The 22,439-nt window shown below is 45.1% G+C and overlaps 1 protein-coding gene across 2 annotated transcripts in view; it reads left to right on the top strand.

The window, feature by feature from the left end:
- The window catches only part of ATP1B3 (ATPase Na+/K+ transporting subunit beta 3), a 260,215-nt gene that overhangs the window by 145,924 nt on the left and 91,852 nt on the right, over window positions 1–22,439 (top strand). For both annotated transcript variants that reach the window (XM_069213934.1, XM_069213935.1), the window contains exon 4: window positions 6,602–6,792. In XM_069213934.1, the coding sequence (XP_069070035.1) occupies window positions 6,602–6,792 (191 nt within the window). The remainder of the gene's footprint in view (window positions 1–6,601; window positions 6,793–22,439) is intronic.

The following is a 22,439-nucleotide window of genomic DNA, read 5'->3' as shown; positions in this document are numbered from 1 at the left end:
GCCGGAGAGCTTGGTTGTGCAGGCCTCCTGTTCGTCCAAATCAGCGCCTGGTTCTTTCCCGACGGTGCCTGGGGACAGAGACTCAAAAAAGCTAGAGGCGCAGTCGAAGAAGATTTTTTCGTCCTGCAGTCTGGCATTAAAAGCCACTAATGCGACCTGTATCCTGGGGAGGTATATTCATGCTCTGATGGATGACATCTCCTCTTCGTTTACAGAGCTTCCCCAGGGTCTTTTGGATCTTGTCTCTGATGCCCAGGCTGCTGCGACCCAAATTATCCAGACGGGACTGGATACCACCGACTCGGTAGCCAGAGCAATGGGCACAACTGTGGTGGAAAGGAGACAGGCCTGGCTACGTAACTCGGGCTTTTCGGCAGATGTACAGTCCACATTGTTGGATCTCCCGTTTGATGGGGACAAACTGTTTGGGGCTAAGGCTGATTCGGCCTTGGAACGTTTTAAGGAGAGCAGGGCCACGGCTAAGTCGTTGGGACTCCAAGCTCCTTCTTCCACGGCCTCTTCCAGATTCTTCAGGAGGTTTCGTGGATTTGGGCGTGGCTCTTCCTCCTCTTCCTTTCGGGGAAGATATCAGCAACCTGCCTCTTCCCACCCCTATAGATCTTTTAGGGGGAGGGGTAGGGTCCGCACCAGGGGAGCCTCTCAGCAGCACTCTGCCTCTTCCTCATCCTCTGGCGGGGTGCAGCAGGGGAAGCAGCCTTAGGCTTCCACCATTTCCCACTCACTCCTCTCCTGTAGGGGGAAGATTACAGCATTTTCTCACCAAATGGGAGACTGTTACGTCGGACACTTGGGTTCTCAGTGTTGTGGGAAAAGGCTACACCCTTCCCTTTCGGGAGTTTCCGCCCCTCATCCCGCCCCGCCCTTCGTATTGTTCACAAGAACACCTCCTGTTGCTAGAACAGGAGGTGGAAGTCCTCCTTTTAAAGGGCGCGGTGGAGTTGGTCCCGGAGCAGGAAAGGGGTCAAGGAGTTTACTCAAGGTATTTCCTGATTCCCAAGAAGGATGGTCGTTTGAGACCAATTCTGGACCTGAGGATCTTGAATTGGTTCCTCAAGCAGGAAAAGTTCAAGATGCTGACCCTAGCACAGGTGCTTTTGGCGTTGAACATGGAAGACTGGATGGTGTCTGTCGACTTGCAGGATGCTTACTTTCATATCCCGATACTCAAGTCACACAGGAAGTATCTCCGGTTTGTGGTGGGATCGCAACACTACCAGTTTGCGGTCCTTCCGTTTGGTCTTACTTCAGCACCTCGAGTCTTCACGAAGGTGATGTCGGTGGTTGCGGCAGAGCTCAGAAGGAAGGGGATAGCAGTATTCCCTTACTTGGACGATTGGTTGATCAAAGCCAAGTCCCCGGAGCTTGTGTTGCGTCATCTGCAGTCAACAACCCAGTTGTTGTTCGACCTGGGCTTTTCGGTGAACGAGCCCAAATCTCACCTGGAGCCCTCTCAGCGCCTCCTGTTCATAGGGGCAGTACTGGATACGACATTGGGTCGGGCCTTTCCTCCGCCTCAGCGGATTCAAGATATTCAGGATTTGGTTCCAATGTTTCGAAACGGAGCGGTAGTTCCAGTCCTCAAGGTCCTTCGTCTGCTCGGTCTTTTTGCCTCCTGCATTCTGTTGGTCACGCATGCTCGCTGGCACACTAGGGCTCTTCAGTGGTGCCTCCGAAGGCAGTGGTCTCAACACAGAGGGGATCTAGAGGGTACTGTCAAGATCTCCAGAGATGCTGCTGTGGATTTGAAGTGGTGGATTGCAAGCAACAATCTTTCACAAGGAAAACCGTTCCAGCAGTCGCCACCAGTGGCCACAGTCATAACGGATGCTTCCACTCTAGGGTGGGGAGCTCATCTGGGGGATCTGGAGATCAAAGGTCTTTGGTCTCCAGAGGAACAGATGTTTCACATCAATCTGTTAGAGTTACGGGCTGTACGTCTGGCTCTCAAGGCCTTCCTCCCTTCCCTTCGTGGTCAGTCGGTACAGGTCCTAACGGACAATACTACCACGATGTGGTACATAAACAAGCAGGGAGGAGTGGGGTCGTACCTTCTCTGCAGAGAAGCTCTTCGACTATGGTCCTGGGCAAAGGACCATCGGATTTGCTTGATAGCAAACCATCTGGCTGGAGTCTTGAACGTGCGTGCGGACAGTCTCAGTCGCCACTTCTCGGCAGACCACGAGTGGCGTCTCCATCCAGATCAAGTCCGTTTAATCTTCCAGAAGTGGGGGTTTCCTCGGGTAGATCTGTTCGCCACTCGAGAGAACGCGCATTGTCCATTATTCTGCAGCCTTCAGTATCCGATGCAGGAAGCATTGGGGGACGCGTTTCAAATGACCTGGTGCGGCCAGTTGCTTTACGCGTTTCCTCCCATACCCTTGATTCCTCGAGTATTGAGGAAGATTCGCCAAGACCGGGCTCTAGTAATCGTAATAGCTCCGGATTGGCCAAGGAGGGTGTGGTACTCCGACCTTCTCCAACTCTCAACGTGCCCGCCGCTCCGTCTCCCTTTCAGGGCAGACCTCCTCTCGCAGTCGCAGGGGCAGGTTCTACACCCCAACCTCCAGAGTCTGCACCTACATGCCTGGAGATTGAACGGGGCAACCTGAGTTCCTTCTCTCTCCCGCCTGAGGTAGTGGATGTTATATTAGCGGCCAGGCGACACTCCACTAAATCTATCTACGCTAATAGGTGGTCTAAATTTGTTGCGTGGTGTGGAGAGAGGCAGATTGATCCTTTACAAGCTCATCTATCGGACGTTTTGTCTTTTGCTCTATCTCTGGCGCAGAAAGGTTGTGCAGTGGCTACCATTAAAGGTTATTTATCGGCCTTGTCAGCCTTCATATGTCTTCCAGACCAACCATCTTTATTTAAATCCCCTATTGTTATCAGATTCTTGAAAGGTCTTCTAAATCAATATCCTCCAAAGCCATTCGTTATGCCGCAATGGGATTTGTCCTTAGTCCTGACTTTCCTTATGGGGTCCCCTTTTGAACCTATGCATTCTTGCCCCTTAAGGTATTTGTTTTTAAAAACAGTCTTCCTGATAGCTATAACATCAGCAAGGAGAGTGAGTGAGTTGCAGGCCTTATCAGTAAAACCCCCTTATACAACTTTTTATGGGGATAAGGTGGTGTTGAGGACCGAGGCTGCTTTCCTCCCGAAGGTTGTTTCACCCTTCCATTTGGCTCAGGCAATTACTTTGTCCACGTTCTATCCTCCGCCTCATCCTTCCAAAGAGGAAGAAAGACTGCACCGTCTGGATCCAAAGAGAGCGTTGAGCTTCTTTATCAATAGAACAAAGGATTTCAGGCTGGAGGATCAGCTGTTTATTGGATACGTGGGCAAGAGGAGAGGAAAGGCAGTCCACAAGAGAACACTATCCAGGTGGGTTGTTCTTTGCATTAAAATATGTTACTCTTTGGCAAAGAAGGATCCTCCTGAGGGCATTAGAGCTCATTCCACCAGAGCTAAGTCGGCCACTTCGGCCTTAGCCAGAGGTGTTCCTGTGGTCGACATCTGCAAGGCCGCAACTTGGTCGTCCCTTCACACTTTTGCAAAACATTACTGTTTAGATTCTGAGGTTAGAAGGGACGGCCATTTTGCACGGTCAGTGCTGCAGGATTTCTTGGTTTGACCATTTAGGCACCCACCGCCGGGCGTGGTACTGCTTTGGGACTCTATTCATGAGGTGAGGAATCCACAGGTAGTTGTATCCATCAGAAGAACGAGTTACTTACCTTCGGTAACGACTTTTCTGGTGGATACATTAGCTACCTGTGGATTCCTCACGGTCCCACCCGCCTCCCCGTTGCCTTTATGGTCTTGCCAAGTAATCCTTGAGTGCGCTCCTCTTGATCTTTGAGGGTGCAATAGATGTATATATATAATATATTTATATATATATATGGGTATATGTGTATATATCTTTATGTATATACTTGGTGTGTGTATATATTTTTAAAAGAAAGAGTTTTATATATATATATATATATATATATATATATGTACATAAAAAAGATTTACAGTTATTCATACAATGTGGTGTATTTTTACAATATAATGGATGTTGCTTTGTTCTTTTCATTGCATTGCCTGGTTGTTCTCATGCACGTAAAAAATGATTGGTACTGACGTCCGCACGTCGTCGAGGACCTCTTATTGCCTGTATGACGTCAGACGGCGTCGCGTGCGAGACAGTGACGTCCTCGTCGACGTGCAGAGACTAGTAAGAAGATTTCCGTAGAATGCTGGCGCCATGGGAGTATTCATGAGGTGAGGAATCCACAGGTAGCTAATGTATCCACCAGAAAAGTCGTTACCGAAGGTAAGTAACTCGTTCTTCTGTGCTCTTGAAATGCTTTGTGTGCCCTTTTAAATTTGACTTCAGCCCACACTGGAGGTGGGGGAACACATCTGTTCATTCCCTAGTGACTGCTATAAACCTTGGGCACACAACTGAAACAACTGACCTCTGCCATTTAATGGCTTGGCTGGAAAGATTGGCAGGAGAGGTTTTGACACTTAGCCTCTTGGGGCCAGATCATAGCCCCCCTAAAGATTAAGATCTGCATTCAACAGCCCCATGACAGGACTGAAATTTAGGAGAGACATCTGTGGCTCAAAGGGGAACCCTCTGAAACTCTCCTAACTTTCGGTGAAACAGGGCCAGAGTTGCCAGTCGGCATTGTGCACACTGCCAGAGGATTCTGTTGTGCTCCAGGAGTAATTTCTGCCCTCGGAAGGGGCCGGGCACTCTTCCTACATTGTAGCTGTCCTGGACAGGTTGCCTGCTGCTTTGTGGCACTCTGGAGTTTACTCTTCAAGGGCATGTCGGCTTGCCCCCTGTTCTTTGGTGGAGGCCTCAGGGATATCAAAGACCTTCTGCAAGGGACCTACACCTTCTACCAGGACATCTGGAGAGCATCCGATCATTGCTGATTCCCATCTGATAGCAGCAGTGTGAGCATGGAATCAAGTATCATGCCTGGAGACCAGATTGCCTGGTGCGGAGCCTGCAAAGTACTGCACGCATTCAAGGAATGTGGCCCTTCATCATGAGGCCATGTCTGACAGAAGTGTCTAGATGGTGGTGAGCGGATTCACTGGTTGCTGAACCCTGCATGGCCCACTTCGTTGCTCATGCTGCATTTCTCTTGTGTGACCTGCTGACTTGAACGCTCATTACATGCGGAGTCTGATTCACAGGTCGCGACCCTTGTAGGTGGGGGTGTACACATAGCAGGGCCACAGTCTACCTTCTGTGGCACCACTGAACTTGTGTCTGTGTTTGACCCGATTTGTCAAGTGCCACTCAGTTTATCATGCACCAGAAGTTGTGCTTCATTCCAGAGAGGTACAGAATTGGTAACTGTTTGTGTACTGGAGTGCCTGGCCTGGTTGGGCACTATTGTGAACAGCATCTGTCCAAATGTGACCCTCTCCATACTTTGCAGACCAGGGCCTGTGCTAGAAGGCTTGGTGCGGAGACCCGTGGGTGAACTTCCTGAATGGTGGGCAAACCTCCATTTGTCGACTGTTGCCTGATCAACCATTTACCTATTCTCCTCCTTTTCATCTCCAACTGATGGGGGCAGGAGTGGTAGGGGCTAGGCTGAAGGGTGGGGGAAGGTTTGGGCCCACAGTCTGCAAGCGCAGTGACAACTGACCTGCCGGATATCAGTGCACCGCATTTGGGTGCTGGAAGCGAAGTGTGTGCAAGTGCGTGCTATTCGATTCTGCCTGATATCTGTGGCACTGTATAGTGGTGTGAAGTGAGTGTGTGGGAATGACTGCTTGTGATTGCCTACACCGCATGGCTGTGTTGCTGTACATGTTATTTCCTTGTCAAAAGACAAACACAAATGACATTGGTTTTTATTCTTGTGGCATAGGCCGCGTAGCTATTTAACAGTGCTGGAATTATCTGTGTACACATTCCTGCTAACGTTGTGAACTGGGAGGCACCCCAGAACTGTGTGATACTGAATTGGGATAATTGCTGGGGTGGGTCTCATGCTGACAACAGTTTGTACCACATGAGGGTGCTGGGAGGGCAACGTAGGATTCTTCCCAAGCGTACAGATTGCTAATATTGTTTTTGACACATTGGGCCTTGTACTGCAAGTGATATTTTTTAATGTTTTGTGCTCCGATTTACATGATTTCATGTTGTGGTAATTAGTGTATATGTTGCACATAAATCTTTATATTCACAACGTGTGAAGTCTTTTGTGATGCTTGGTATATTTATTGTGTATGTGTGCTGCGCCAGTGCTTTACACTGCCCCGTGATAAGCGTAACTGCTCAGTGCCAAGCTGCCCAAGAGTACACTCGCTGTATAACCTGCGCTCAATCACCCACGCCTGACGAAAAGGGTAGGTTCTGCCTCGTTAGGGCCTTGCCTCAGCCAACCAGAGCATGCTTCCTCCAACGTTTTCTGACCCTACCTGTACTAGAAGGAATACCAAACAATTGTGAGGGGAGTAGAGGAACGAACTAGGACTAAGAGTATCCGAATCAGCATGAGTAGTTTTTCCATATTTGAATTGTAACAATACTAAATATGCTCTCTTTCAGCGTACGATGATTCAAAACAGGCCAAAAATGAGAACTGTAACCCTGGAGTGTATTTTGATCAGAGTGATGATCGTAGTGAGAAAAGGGCATGCCGATTTAATCGGACGATGCTTGGCGAATGTTCTGGAATATCCGATCCTACGTTTGGTTATCCTAAAGGAAATCCATGTGTTCTTGTGAAAATGAACAGAGTAAGTTTAAAAATGTATTCACTATTTTAATAATTTGTATAACCGATGTATTGATTTTTAATTCAGTTGTATGGTCATCACTGGAAAAACATTAGCCGTAATATGAGAAACTGTAGCATCAAGTATCAGCATCTTCCAACAGCTAGCCACAATAAATATTTTGTTACACGATTGTTCTTTCTGTGTCCTTTTCATGCTTGCTTAATACTGAAAAAGTGTATGGTTACTTTTGGGGCTCTCATCAACGTGGGACTCGTGTAGAATGCCGGTGAACAGACTGTCTATGGGAATGGCTTTTTTCCTCTTACTGTTTTATAGCTACCATACTTTTTCTTCTCATCCTTGGATATTCTGCTGAACAAAATATTTCTTGCTCCTCTTGGAGGAGAAAGTCTCTCCAATGCCTGCAGTTATAAAAACTGAAGACCAAGTGTAGCCATGGAGCACAATATTGTAACTGAGATTCACATGCCGGGATATGCATTTCTTCTTAAGAGTGGTTCATCATGACAAATTGAGTTCCTTAGCAAGGGAGCTTTTTCTATCCACTCTAATCCTGCAGTCTTGTTTGACTAATTCCCTCTTTATTGCTTAGAAGCCTAGTCCCGGGATGAATTTGCAGTCGAACACAATCCCTATATTCGATTTATAAAAAATAAACTATAAAGGTACAATAAATATACTGCACATCAACAAGATCATTTAAAAATATTATACATTAGTTGAAATCTTTACAGTGATAAATATTACAATACTCAAAATAGGCCAATTATGAATTCCTTGTAAGGGTCAATTTGGCAACATCTCTTAATAAACCTGCCATAGCCAAATACATGTACAAGTTAAGGAGTAATTGTTAAAACATAAGAGTTGCTCTAAATTAAGTAATATTCAAATTGTTTTAGAGTGGAACTATGAATTTATCCCTCAGATGAGGGCTCAGAAAGAACGTAAAATGTAAAATATCTTGTGTCGAGACTGAGTCCCACGAGCACAATGCCATACACCCAACCCTTATGCCAGTCACTTGGAACAGTAAGTAAAATGCGTAATATGCCTAACCTGAAAAGCTCAAAAGATAATGAGTGTTAATACTGGGAATCGTGATGCGATACGGTTCCAAATGGTGAGTGATCTTCACAAGGGCATGTGAGTGAACGGTGGATATCAGTAATTGCTCAGAATCCTTCAGAACTTTCTTAGCGGCATACAAGTTAAATATGGTTCACTTAAGATCCGCCCTAGAAATACCTTTGGGATTATAAAATAGACCAGATCAACAAAGGGCACAAAACGTCTTTTTGACATAAATCAACCCTTTAATCTGCTATGCCCCATCCAACTTCAAATAATCAACGAGGATAACCTTATTAAGGGATGGGCCCCTCTGCAATCAAACCGATAGCCATCTAAGTAGTGGACGAAGGCCTAGCTCGTCTTAGTTCTTCATGGACTACGTATGCATGGTTGGAATGAAGGAGAGATAATAAAAACCTGTAAATAAGAGTTCTTACCTCTTTACAAAATAGATGTCTTCAAAGCCTCCGATGTCACTACCATAGGCTACTGCAGAAAGGCACTTAGATTGGTATATTTTAAGCATAGTAGGGAGTGGCTTGTTGCACATTCTGGTGGCAAAGCCATACAAGGCAGTGGCAGACCTTATCAGAGAAAGCTTTTTAGTGGCTTAAGGCATTAGACTAAGAACTTTTCTGATTAAAGTGGAGCCCTAGATACGGACACACAGACGCTCTCTTTTTCCTTGCCTGAAGTGTATTGTCGACAAAATTTACTGAATTTAGGGCCTGCCACCATATTTGGCACTTTATAGAATTTATCGACTAATCCAAAGTGGTCACAAAATCTTCAAAAGAACCTAATAAATACTTTAAACCAATAGATGTGCGAGCTAATAGAACTGCATCATCGGCATAGAGAAGCACCGGGATAGACTTGCCACCTGCTGATCTCGGCAGTCAACTTGGAGGTCAAGTAAACTTGCCTCTTGATGCTCACACACATGCTGTGTAACTACAAGCTAGCTCTGGTATCCTGTTTGACTTAAGTAGTTACCGTGCTCACTTTAAGGACTAAGAATATCCGGACTCCTATGTCTGGAGTAAAGTAGCTCAGGAAAATAGTGAAAACGACAAGTGTCACAGAAGCACATCGGTTTTTAGACACCTTTCTGGAGCATTGTTTTCTCTCACTCTCCTCGATTCAAAAACTGGCCTTGCTTGGACACGTGAAATGACTTCCAAGAAGACCGAATGAGACAAATTGATACTTTATTCACAAACCTTTACCAACTAAAACTGTGCAAAATTAGGAATGAAGTTCACAATTTTGAAGAGCGTGCATGGGTACTCCACTCCTAAAGGATCTGCAATTACCACAGGGATCCGTGTGACAAATAACATCCAGTGGAGACTTCCCCCGGTGATAGCATGGGTAACCTGGTATGTTTAATTGTTTAGGTTAAAAAATCAGGGCTTGAAAAAAGTCACTTTCTTCATTCTCCAGAGGGGCCCTAACATTACAAAGGCTTTTGTATAAGGACTCCAGTGAGAGAAGCAACTTCAGAAATAATTAGGCTATGTTCACACTAAGCTCGAAGATAGCCTTGAAGACTGGGTCAGGGAATCGGCTGAAAGCATGGATTTGTCTGTTTGAAGATAAATAACTTTATGGCCCTAAACATCCAGAGTGGAAACTGAAAAGGTGCCCAATAGGCACCCTTGCCCTCTTCCTTATTAGGGAAGTAAAGTGGGGCATACTGCAATTAAGTAAGGATGGGGTATCCTATGCAGCATAACTGCACGTTTGTGCGTTCCCTAATATACAGTGGACCATGGTCCAGGATGTGTTTTTTTTTTTGCTTATCACAGTGGCCCACACCCACTGTCTGTGCAGCTTGCACACCTTTATGGGTGCGGAGGCCAGAAAATCGAGTGTTATTTAAAGGTCACTTATGTTCTGCAGAATGATCATTCGTATTCATTCAACGTAATAATTTGATAATTATAGTGCCACTTTTCCTTTTTAGATTTGGGAGGCAAGGTTGCTTACAGCATTGACTACTCCCTGTGAAGGCTTGTTTTAAAATGGTGGACGGAGATCACAAGAATGAGGCCTTACAGGAGAGCACTTTTCTGCGCTACATATTTCTGCACTGTTATGCTAGTTGCTCTCCTGAAAAGGGAATGTAATTTGTGTTTCCATTTAAAGTTTTGGCCTAGGGAAACGTAAAGCAAGCTACATTTAAAGAAGGTAAACGTGCCTTCGAATCCAAATGAAACCACGGTCTCGGCACCAGGGTAAAACAGAACTGTAGCTTTTTACAAACTCAAAGGAGTAATATATATTTTTTCAGAAAATTACCTGCTTTGCTACGACGTAGCATTGAAAAAAGACCGTTGTAGAAGGGAGGAGAGGCGCCCATCTGGTGACTCGTGGCGAGGTTAGCTTTACAGATTAAACAAGCAGATAATTTCAGCAGTTTACATCCTGCCCAAGATTATACCAAGTGTATTGTTGGAGTGGGTTGGGGGTATGAGGGTCAAGCGTGAAATAGTAGCGACAGAGTCTAGAGGTACAGCTGTCTCAATTAATCCTAACGAGCGTTCAGACGTATTTTTCACGTTGCTCACTTGTTCTGCGTGAACCAGAAAATACTGTCAAGAACAAAACGTTTTTGAAGATGTGCTCCATGTGTTGCAATATGTTGAGTGCAAATTTTAATTCAAATTACTCCACACAATATTTATCTCAATATATTTTATTGCTTTTTAATGGTTAGAAACAGATAACATTTGCGTTGTATAGAATGCTTAAACATATGCAATGTGGTGTGGAACATTAAAACGAGGTTTTAAGAGGATGAAGTACCCGCTGTAAGTGACACTTTTTGAAACCTCGATGACCTGTTACATCTCCTTATGTTCCCAGGATTTTAGCTCAGTTCAGCACTCTTAGCGGCAGGGGTCACATCATCCAGTCTCCTCATATTGTAACTGTAATAGTATTTATATAGCGCTTACTACCCCTGACGAGTCGTCGATTATGTTATCTTTGCGAAGTGCATTTCCCTTTTTGTTCCATAATTCGTGATCCTTCACAGGGTGCAACATAAAAACCCTTCAAAAAGGCTACATAATTATGCCTTATGCATATAGTGTATAATTTAGCATTCCCCTTGTTAAAGAGGCAGGCTGTCATTTGACGGCTTTTTCCTGGTCCAACACTTCATTGCACAAAATGAACCAACTTGTAATGCCTCACAAGAAGCAGTGTAACCTACTCCATCCTATGCCTAGCCTTAATGAGACTCTACTGTAATCCAATCGGTATTATGAAACATAATCATATGTGACATCTCTCTAGTAAGAGTCACAAACATACCTTTGTATTTTAGTGGCGATAGAAGTAGCTGTAGAAACGTGCATTAAATGACAGCAGTTTAGCACCGCTCTATTCTATATTAAAGCCTCGGGATGTTCTCTTGTGTCATGACCTCCATGCATCAGACTTTTGCTGTGCAAGTAGACTATCCGTATCTGTATTTTTTAAAATGTTTATAGAAAACCAACCAATAGTGTCTTACCTTTTGAGAGAACAAACTCACGTGTGTCCCCTGAAAGCAGTGCTGAGGGTTTTATGGCCTTGGCCATGATTATGAACCTTTCTTTGCAATCAGGTGGTGATGGCTGCTTGAGGGACGCCCCTCCCTTTGTAATTCGAGACCTTCATTTTGATTTTGAATGCCCTTTCCAAACCGGAGTTAGCAATGAACGGCCACCTTCTGTCTAATTTGTGACCACCTACGTGACATGCTAGACGTCCATTAACTTTTTAAAGGTCTTAATTTGAGGATTTGCTAATGTGTAATGATCCGTCTTTCCTCCGTTCATTGAGGGTTCTCATCTACACTAGTATCACTGCAATGCTTGTCCGTGTTTCTCAGCTAGTCTTGGGGACACTGGATCCCTCAATTAATGCGTATTGGCAATAGTATCTATCAGTCTTTTAAGATCTGGGTACACAGACCAACACACTTTGCAAGTTAACATGTTCTCACCATGGGTAGGAACTTTGATTGATTATATGTATGGTGAGATGCTTTACTGTTGAAAAAGGCAAAATGTGACATTCGGATGCTTCGCTGTGTTGATGAAATAGAGATTCTCTCTCTATGCAGTTCTGTAACATGCAGCAAATCTAACAAAGACCTCCGTTATCTACATGTACGCCTTGCCCTCCCATCCTTAGCCACAACCATTTAGCATGGCCCCTTGTTCTTGAGCCAGTACCTACCGACATCCAAATCCTATACTTCAATTTCTGGGCTCCTAGAAAACGATTCGTTTTCTTGCCCAATTAATGTTCTCTCTTGGTTAGCATCGTCTGGCATCCACTTTATTACGTATTTGGTATCTTTTAGTGACTAATACTTGTACAAATCTGAACAAGTATGCCCTTCAGGGGCTAGTCTGCCACTGTTTGGCCAATGTGCTATAAACATTCGTTCTGATAGTTCTAGCCCAGGGACCAGTGCACGGGCCTTCTGAATATTCGTTGCTGAAAAACATATGGTTCGTTTGTTTGTTAGTGCTTTGAAGAGCAAGTGATCATTTAAATTATAACTCTTTAGTTTGAGCATTAGATTCCTCATGAAGTACCATTGTATCAGTATTACATTAAAACATCTTGCACTACTTTATTGACTTGGTGTCTGTTTTCCTGTGTCTAGTAAGTATTTAATACTTATCAGTTGAAAAAAGGTGTGACCGTCACCTGGCTTCTTTTTGCCCTATAAAAGTGTATTAAACGTAAACCTAATTTTCTGCAAAGGCAGGTCAAGTGCATCTTAGGCTGAGGTTGGCATGTGGCTAATTATGCCCAGTACTGTATATACCTTTTAGATGTGCCGTCGACAATAGCCTCGAACACAAAAACACCTCTGCCACCGCTGAAAGCAATGAAGCTGTCAACAACAATAACTATTGCAAAAACTTTCCATCTTTCAGAACACACCCCTCCCAGCAAGGTGTCTCCACTCCCTCCAAGCAACTTTTTAGAGGAGTCCGAGAATGAGGAACCATATGGGACAGTGCACAGCCCTTCAGAGCTCAATGTGAAGTGCCAAGACTATGATGAGAAGGAAGAGGAATATTATGAGGACTACTGCCAGCCACCCAGCTATTCTCTCAGACACAGACATCAGGAATAGCACTATAGCACCATGATCAGTCTCCTTCCCAGAAAGTTATTACATGCAGGACCTGCAAGGCATGTTGTGGGACTATCAGGGAAGGCTTCCAGAACCAGCTCGACTATCCTCACCTGAGAGGTTTACTGCTCCACTGCTACCTTCATCGCCAAGGACCCCAGGGCATATTCCACTGCCAGTTACACCCAGGATGACCCTGGCTTCCATCATTGCAGTGCCCTAAGAAAGGATCCTTCTTCCTCAGATGATGATCAGGAGGAAGGAGAGATTCCTGATGAACGGTCACACCAGGGATGGGGCAACTACCTAATCTCTACCCCATCTCCACTGGCCTCCCAGCCATTGGATTCCCCTCCTGGTGGTATAGGGGCGTTTCCATAACCTTATGGAGAGGGCTGCAAGGAGGATCGAGCTTCATGTAACCGTAAAGCAGTCTGACATTTTTTTTTCTTCATTTTTTTTAATCCAACTTCAAAGGGCTAGCTAGAAAATCTGTGAATGCAATTTCCATAATGTACTACATCTGGAAAAAGGGCACAAAGATAATGCAAAGTCCAGCTACTGTGGCAGCCGTCTTGCTGCAAATTGACAAGAAATACAAGGCCCCTGAGGATTTACTGACCTGTTTAGTCTGCCATACAGAGCTGGACACGGTTATCGCTAGCCTAAATCAGCCACACTGGAGCATGAGGACAGATGCCTAGATAACATAGATAAGAGATTTTTATCGATGTCTGGCATGACAGTCCTTGCAGCTAATGCCCTTACTATGTTTGCCTGGTAAGACCAGCAGATGTGGTCTGACATTGGGGGCCTGATGGATCTGGTGCCAGGGGACGTAAGGCTTGAAGCAGAAAAAATATTCAGGAGGGGGAGAGGACATCCGAGAAAATCCTCGACATGGCTTTCGAAAAGCATGTTGAGGTGTTGCAGACAATTAAGGCAGAAACAACAAAGTCATTAGGAACACTACAACCCATAGGGTGCCCTTTCAAGGATCATGAGGTAGAGGGCCCTACATATAGAGGGAGCTATCAGCGCTTCCAACAACCATATCAGCAACATACAGACCGTATTCCCAAAAGGAGTCGTGTCGTCGTCCTCCTGCAGCAGCTTACAGCAAACAAGGGCCTCACAAAAAGCAGACCCCTCAAGGGAAAGAGGCTGGTAGGAAGCAGTGACCTTACTCGAGTGTTGGCTACGCTCAACTCCTCACCACCTGTGGATGCAAACATTACCAACTTCTCCCATCACTGGTGGGAAATAACAGTCAAATGGGTATTAGACCGGTCACCTATGGTCATAACCTAGAATTCCTCAAAAGGCTGTCACTTCGGAAAGGAGCCTTGACCATGTTGAGCAGAGGAGCAATAGGAAAAGTTTCCCCAATCCCAAAAGGGAATGGGTTTATACTCCCGTTTTTTTCCTTAACAAAAATAAATCCAGTTAATGTCAACCGATTCTAGATCTCTGAAAGTTAACAACATTTCTAGACAAGCAATCCTTCCATATGGTCACTTCTGGACATCCTGCGACTCCTAAACCACAGAGACTATATAATGATGCTGGATATACAGAATGCATACTTCCACAACCCCTTACATCCCAAGCATTGGAAATTCCTGAGGTTTACGGTAGCTGGCACTCATTCCAAATGCAAGGTTTTCCCGTTCGGCCTCAAGTCAACTTCATACATTTTCACAAAATGCGTGGATTCTGTAGCAGCTTTCCAGAGGAACAACAGTTATCAGCTTTTCCCATACCTCAGACTTGCTGATAATTAACCAACGGCCAGTCAAGCACTGGAAGCCAACAAAGCTTGCCTAGCATTATTCAGCAAATTGGGATTTCCTGTCAATCATCATAAATTATCGACTGCTTCATCAGCAACCAAAGGGTTCCTGAGAGCAGGTTTGGATACCATCCAAAACAAAGCTCTTCCAACACCAGACAGACTGCAAGGATTCCAGTATTTGACCCTAAAACTGCAGACAGAAAAGACAGCTTCAGTGCATCTGTACAAGTCGCTCCCAGGGGTGATGTCCTCAGCTATAAATTTGGTCCCTAAAGGTGAGGCCTTTGCAAGAGGAACTAAGCAAGAAGTGGATATAAACAGTCGGATCATTCAACCTGGTAAAGACTATACCAAGTATAACAGCTATGAATTGGTGGTCACGACCAGACCATCTTTCCAAAGGCCTTGGCTTCCTGCCTCCATCTCTAGACTGTCATTACCACAGACGCTTCCCTGGAGGGCTGGAGCGGACATCTTCAAGACTTACAATTTCAGAGAAAGTTGTCTCCGATTCAAAGAACCATGCACGTCAGTCAGCTGGTGCTCAAAGCGATTTATTTCATCCTTCAACCATTCCTGTCAAGAATAACAGGTACTTCTGTGTTGGTCTATGCAGGGAATACCACCAGCATGGACCATGTCAACAAGCAAGGTGCACAAGATTGTTACCCCTTTCAAGGGAAGCTTAGGAAATCTGGAAATGGACCGTAGCTCACAGGATAACTCTCAAAGCAGACCATGTTCCCAGAGCAAGCAACACCTGAGCAGAGACGCCAAGCAGGATGAAGAACACCTGCCATGAATGCTGGCTTGACCAGTTCGCACACAACAAGATCTTCTCTTTGTGGGCAAACCAGCATTGGATTTCTTCGCAACAAGCGAGAACCACAAATGCCAATTATATGCAAGTTAGCATCTACAGCCACAGACGTGGGGGAATGCCTTTTCGATGAGATGGTCCGGGATCTATGCATACACTTCCACCCCACTTCCCCAATACCTTTGATACGAACCGTTCCCCGCAAAGTCAAAGTGGAGAAGTATTGCATCATCTTCATAGCCCTCAGGTGGCCCAAGCAACATTGGTTCACAGACCTCCTCCAATCAGAATCCACCCATATTGCCTAAGACCATCACAAATGCTCCTATCAATGAACCATGGCCATGTCGTTCATCCAGACCAGACTTCTCTCCACTTATGCACTTGGCTCCTGAATTTCATGAATTCAAACATGTAAATATCTCTCAGGAATGCAGGAACATTCTCTTGAAGACTATAGCGAATGCTACAACAAAAACACATAGATTAACATGGAAACATTTCCGCATTTGGTGCCAGGAATCAAACTTGAATCCGCTTCAAGCATCACCTGAGCAGATTCTGCCACATCTTCTCTCATCGGCTCAGTCAGGTTTGATGCATGCCTCAATTAAGGTGCATCTCTCTACAATATGATGATACACAAGTTCACCACCTTCTCTTTGTGTTCCAACAGAATCATCAAACACATTATGAAGGGATTGTACAGAGTTTCTCCCCAGAGAGAGCTCCTCCCTGGACTTGCACTTGAACATAGTTCTTTCTCAGCTCATGAAAGCTCCTTTCAAACCCATACACAAAGCAGATCTCAAGTTCCTCACCTGGAAGGTTGCACTACTCTTAGCTCTGACGTCCACCAGAAGGGTGAGCGAGAGGTAGGCTTTTACAATTCAAGACGCTTTCCTGCTCTTTACAGACAATGCTGTAATTCTCATGACCAATATAAGGTTTATCCCCAAGATGCCTTTGGATTTTCAGCTCAACGAGCCTATAATATTGAGACCGTTCTTCTAGAAATGTCTGCATATGCTAGATATCAAACAATGTCTAAAATTTTACTTCCATTGCACAAAACACATCAGGAAGCTGGATCAACTGTTGATCTCATATGGACACATTCATAAGGGTGCCCCAGTCACAAAAGCAACAATCACTCAATGGATTTCAGCCACAGTCCTATTTTGCCGCTCAAAGGCTGGTAAGCCTTTGTCTACTAAAGCTACAGCACACTCAACCAGGGCAGTGCACACCTCAGCTGCTTTGTTTGCAGGAGTGCCTTTGGTGAAAATATGTTGTGCTGTGACTTTGAAGAATGTTCGTTTGTTAACGCAGAATTGTCTGCGGAGTCTGCTCAGCACAGTGATGCATCTGTAGGAAAGTTGGTGCTGCACCATGTATTTCACTAAGGTGAGCCTTTGTTGGTCTCATATGTTAGCTTCTATAGCTCTACATATTTAAGTGTTTAGCACATTTATTTAATTATTGTTGGGTATTTCTATGTAGATTATGTTGTCCACCATCTACACATTTCTCATTCTATAAACTGTTCATAACTCCAGTAACTGCTTGCTACTCTGATTAAAGCACATGAATCTATGAAAGATAAAATACTGGAGAAGAAAATGAGCTTCTTAACTGTAACTGCAGTTCTGCAGTATTGGTATTTTTCATAGATTCACATGCAACCCACCCTCCTCCCCATTGAGGCTTCCCTAAGCTCTCCTTGGTTTATATGGGCATCTGTGATGAGGGTTCTAAAGGGTGCTGTCACCGGATTGGCTGTTCTTTGGGTCTTTTCTAATGATGCGACTAAGCTGTGAAAGTGTATGTCCTTTAACACTGACTTCTGTGTAGATCTTCAATACTGCAATTTAACTGTACCGTGGGACTCCCATTTCGACAGGGCATGATTCAAGCAAGTGAATCTATGAAAGATTCCATTACTGGGGAACTGCAGTTACTGGTAAATAACTAATTTTCTACCTCTATCAGCATTTTAAACCTCAAACAGCAGAAATCATTGCCTATCTTTGCTGCAGTAAATAGTAGCTTTTGTCTACCTGACTTTGCTACTTTAAATCTAGGGGCTCTTAATCTGAGTAGAGCCTTCTGTATTCTGTCATATGGAAACTTGTCAAAACGGTTTTCTGCAGACTCCCTCCCACTGTCATTGGGCTGGTTGGTGAGCCTACTGTGCTCACTTTAACAATCCACTAATTCAGCATTATTTGTGCATTATCTAATAGAGACCTCTAGTGGCAGATTCCTTACTTTAGAATTTCCCCAGGCACCAGACTGGATCTGGAGACTTTTTGTTAAGCAGTAACTTTGCGTGCCGTCAGGTGGTGTCGATAAACTCCATGTACGTTATTTGCTTCCTGGTCACCGTGATGTCGTGCTCATCTGTTGGCGCAACCCGGTGTGCTGACATCAGTACTTTTCTTTGCGCATCAGCCTATGCGCAGATCCAGAGAGAGAGATTGTCGTTTTTTTGCCTGAGTTGGAACGTCCATTTTTGGTGCTTCAAGGATGTCACTTAAGACCTGTTTCAAGCCGTGTGACTCCTGTCACTGCATGATGTCAGTGACGGATCCACACCATGTGCTTGAGGTGTCTGGAGCGCGACCACAACCCAGAGTTGTGCTCTGAGGCCATGAACCTAAGACTTTGTCCCTAAAGTTCCTGGCAGACCAGTGCTCGGTTCTGCGTCGCCCCTGGTCTTGTTCGAGAGGACAGTCACAAGTCTGCTCACAGAGCCATCACCACTCTTCTTTGTCCCACTCTAAGTCCTCTGAACATTTGAGTTACAAGAAGTCGTCTAAGAACAAAAAATGATGCAACAGGGGAAGGACGTCGATGCTCTAGGCCTCCATCCTCAGAGCCTGCTTCTGGGTAGGCTCTGCGAGTTTCCAGGAGCTGGAGCCACCCTTGTGCAACTCGAAGAGTTTTGAGGCCACACGCCTCATTTTTGAGCAGACCGACCCTGCTGCGACTTCTTCGGGTCCAGTAGGATCAGAGGGGGGCCCCTGGGGGTCTGTGCTGACCGCTCAAGCCCTGGCTCCTGGGGGCCCCTCAGGATCAGTTATCGGATCCGTGCCTACGCTAGTTCTGCCAACACAACATTCCCCAGTGCCAGCAAAGACATCAATGCTTGGGATGTCTGTCGGACCCACAATTGACATCAACCCCATACTTATACCCCACTCCAACCTGGAGCCTGATCAACATTGCTCGACATCAGTTCCGTCTTCAGTGGGGACCTACGTTCCCCAGGTTGGATCCTGACCCTTAATCTTATGGGTACAGGTACTGGAAAAGTGTGGAGGGGTCACTGGACCATTTAGAATTCCACCTGGAAGACCCAGAGGACTGGGTACAGGAATTAGGAGGAGGTAGCGGTCTGGATACTTCTCCTGATGCTGGTATGCTTTCTCCCCCTACTGTGACTATGGAGGAGGGAGCATTGTATTCCATAGTGATAAGTGCAGCTGAGGTTCGCGGCCTTGAGCTACCTTCTGTGGCAGTCAGGACTAACCTCCTGACTGAGGTGCTTCAACCTGGGGCATCCACCTCTCAATACCTTTTACAATTTAACAAAGCCCTCACTAATGTCCTACTGGGTACCTCGTCTAGAGCCAGCATAGGGGCTCATGTAAACATGACAATCGCCCACTGCCATCAGCCTGTGTTGAACTACCCTAAATTCCTGACCCAACTCCCTACACCTGAGTTTTGTCATTTAGGCTTCTTTATCAGGCACGTTCCCATCTCCACCCCCGGATTGGGAATCTAAGAGACTTGATCAAATGGGGAAGAAATTGTTCTTGCTCCAGGCTGCCATTGTGGTCTGTTAACACTGAATGCCTTTTTGGCTGCTTTCGTCGCGTAGGCTCTCATTATCCTAATGAGACTACTGGATTTTTGGGCGGCAAGATCGTTCGCAGTGTGGGGGACTAAGTCTGACCCGCGGTGAAGGACCCTTGTCACCCCAAATCCGGGTTATGCTCTGGCTAAATAGCAGTGCCTTATCTCTCCCGAAGGGAAGAGACAATTGGACAGCCGAGCGCATGACATCTTAGTACTTCCCAGGGAAGTCGTGGTCACTCAGTTCACAACCGGTGCTCTCATACACACTACGGTCTCATATAAAAATGACAAAGGCAGTTTAAGTTTTAAAGATTGGTTTAATAAAACAACTGCATTTTATATAGTAAGGCGTGAGCTGCAATAACCAGAACGAAACAACACAGTAGGATTAAAATAGTAACGATGAGAGTGAAGCACAAGAATAAGGCTATCATAGTGCTACTATATTAAGTTCTCTCTAAGTTATATTATGAGCACAGCACATGAAGCTCTAAGCCTGCCTTTCAGGTTCCCCCGGGAGGACATCAACCCTCATACCTGAGTAAAGGCCTGTAAGCTGCATCAGCATCTGCAACTGGGCAGTCAGCATCAAGTTGTAGGTTCCTAGTCGGAATCTCCCTCTGACCTGTACTAGGACTAGAAAGTGATTTTATAACTAACACGCAGATGTTCTAAGAAAATGTCCCTACGTAAGTATGTGTATCGTCTACGAACACTAGAGACTAAACTTCTACCACGTGTACCGGCAATGTACCAGACTGTAGCCTTGACTGAAGCACAGAGTGAACATGAATGCAGTGTTTGAGAACACAGTGCTGAACTAAGCTAAACAGTGTGATAGAAAGAATAAAACAAGACCTTAAAACTGGTTATTGTAAAATAACAGTGCAAGGCGGAATAAAATGTATCTAGGGCAAAGTGCACAGAGGCCTAATATGTTGACCTAACGTGCATAAATCTATATTTAAAATGGCTACACTACACCCTCCCCTTATCGGTAGAAAGTGGTTTAAGCTGAAGCTAAAAAGCCCTAATGCTAAAATATAAGTAAAACCCTATCCAATTTCAACAAGTTAAGAGGACACACAAGCATGGAATTTCTCAATTTAAAAAATGAGCATGCGGCCAAATGCCAAATTCAAAGGATAATGTCAATTTAGAATAAGTCCAGTTCAAGCAGTGGTCACGGAAAGCAGGAGATTCTCCACTTCGGCAGATGACAAAACTGGAAAATCCACGCCAAAGACTAGCAAGGAGCAGGTGTGTTCCAAAGCCTCCGTAGCAACCAAGGCGGCATCCTGTGCAGCGCCTATGAACGAGTTAACATCAACTTCCTCCAGGAAGGGTATCTTGTATTAAGCTTCTCTAAGCAAACGCAGCCGCAGCCCGCATGTCTGGTTATGAGCCCTCATCGAGAACATCAACAGATCAGCATCAACCACTGGGGGGCGTTGCTGTGAGAGACAAATGTCCAATGCATGTTCAAAAGAGCACCAAAGGCACCGAAACACTGGCTGCACACAATCCAAAACCGGTCGGAATGACCGAGACCAGTCGTACCCCAAATGTTCCAGGAGTTTTGCTCCAAAGTACTGTATCATGCGTTTACGACACAGCTGTGCTGATGGGAGCGCCCACATTCGTCCTTGTTGCGATGGGACAACCATTGCTTAAAAACAACAGCAACAGTAAAACGCTGGTTAATAAAGCCAAAGTTTTCGGAAATCCCCCAAAAATGCTTCCGAAAATTGAATGAATAGCCGAAGGTATTAAACCGAATATGGAAGAAAAGGTATGAACGAAACCAACATAAACAGCTTTGAAAAAATGTGCTAATCCAGCCGTGCTGGACGCATTAAATATACGTCCCACGAGTTCACCAAAGTGGCTCGGAAAGTTGGTATTTAACAGGGACTGTATTTCCGCCGATGACCTTGCCACTTGAAGTGCGTAGGTCTTGCATGCAGATGTAAGGGCCACATGCTTCTGAAACAAAGCCTTCAGTCTGCTTAACTTGTCAAAATTCACCTTGGAACTAGCAATGTGAGGCCAAATATCTGCTACCTCCCTAATTTTAGTGGGGGGAAACAACACGTTCCCGCAGCAAGTAACAACCTTAGTGACCGAAACAACGTAAACCATTCCGGCCCTCATACCACAACAGTCTTCACTATTGAGGAGGACGTAGCTGCCGTTTGAAAGCACCTGGAACGTGCGTTTAATCAAGGGGACTGGAACTCCCTTCAGATAGCAAGCCAAATTCGCAACCGAGGCATTACACGCCCCATGCAAGGACAGCTGCTTACAAATCATCGAATGGCTGACTGAAGTCTCGCATTCACTGACGCTAAGAAAGACCTCTTTCATGCCATTGAGGCATTTGTACAAGAAGGGAAGCTCCCACACCTCATGGATGTAACTATCTCCCAGCTTCTCATATCTGCCTACCGGAACATGTTTCAAAGTAGTGAATTGTAATGTAGAAATAGGCAGATTAATAACCCTGTGAATCAACCACTCTGCAGAGGGAATCTCGGCCACGGTAAAAGGCAATCTTTCTAACTTTTCAATGTGAAGCATGACATAAGTCGCCTCCTTCTTAGCCATTAGTTGTTGTTGTCGCGTCAGATTAATGGAAAAAATATTTCCCTGGCACTGATGTGCTGCCACGGAACGCAACCCGCCTTCAATGTCTGAAGCGTCCAACCCAACTGCATAATGTGCCTGGTCTGACTCTGTCCATGATGTAAAGAAGACATATCAGATTGTATAATGTCTATAGCAGAAGAAACAATGTTTTTAATTGTATAAATTTGGTTGGACAAGGTGTGAATTCTATTATCCACAACAGCTAATGCTTTGTTCAGATTTTCCTGAACTATCTGCCGTAACCGGGCTGCAGCTTCTTGTTGTGAAACTTTCCAAATTTCATTGTA

Source organism: Pleurodeles waltl, chromosome 11, assembly GCF_031143425.1.
Source record: "Pleurodeles waltl isolate 20211129_DDA chromosome 11, aPleWal1.hap1.20221129, whole genome shotgun sequence".
Taxonomy (NCBI): Eukaryota; Metazoa; Chordata; class Amphibia; order Caudata; family Salamandridae; genus Pleurodeles; species Pleurodeles waltl.
This window is presented reverse-complemented; position numbering and strand designations above follow the sequence as displayed.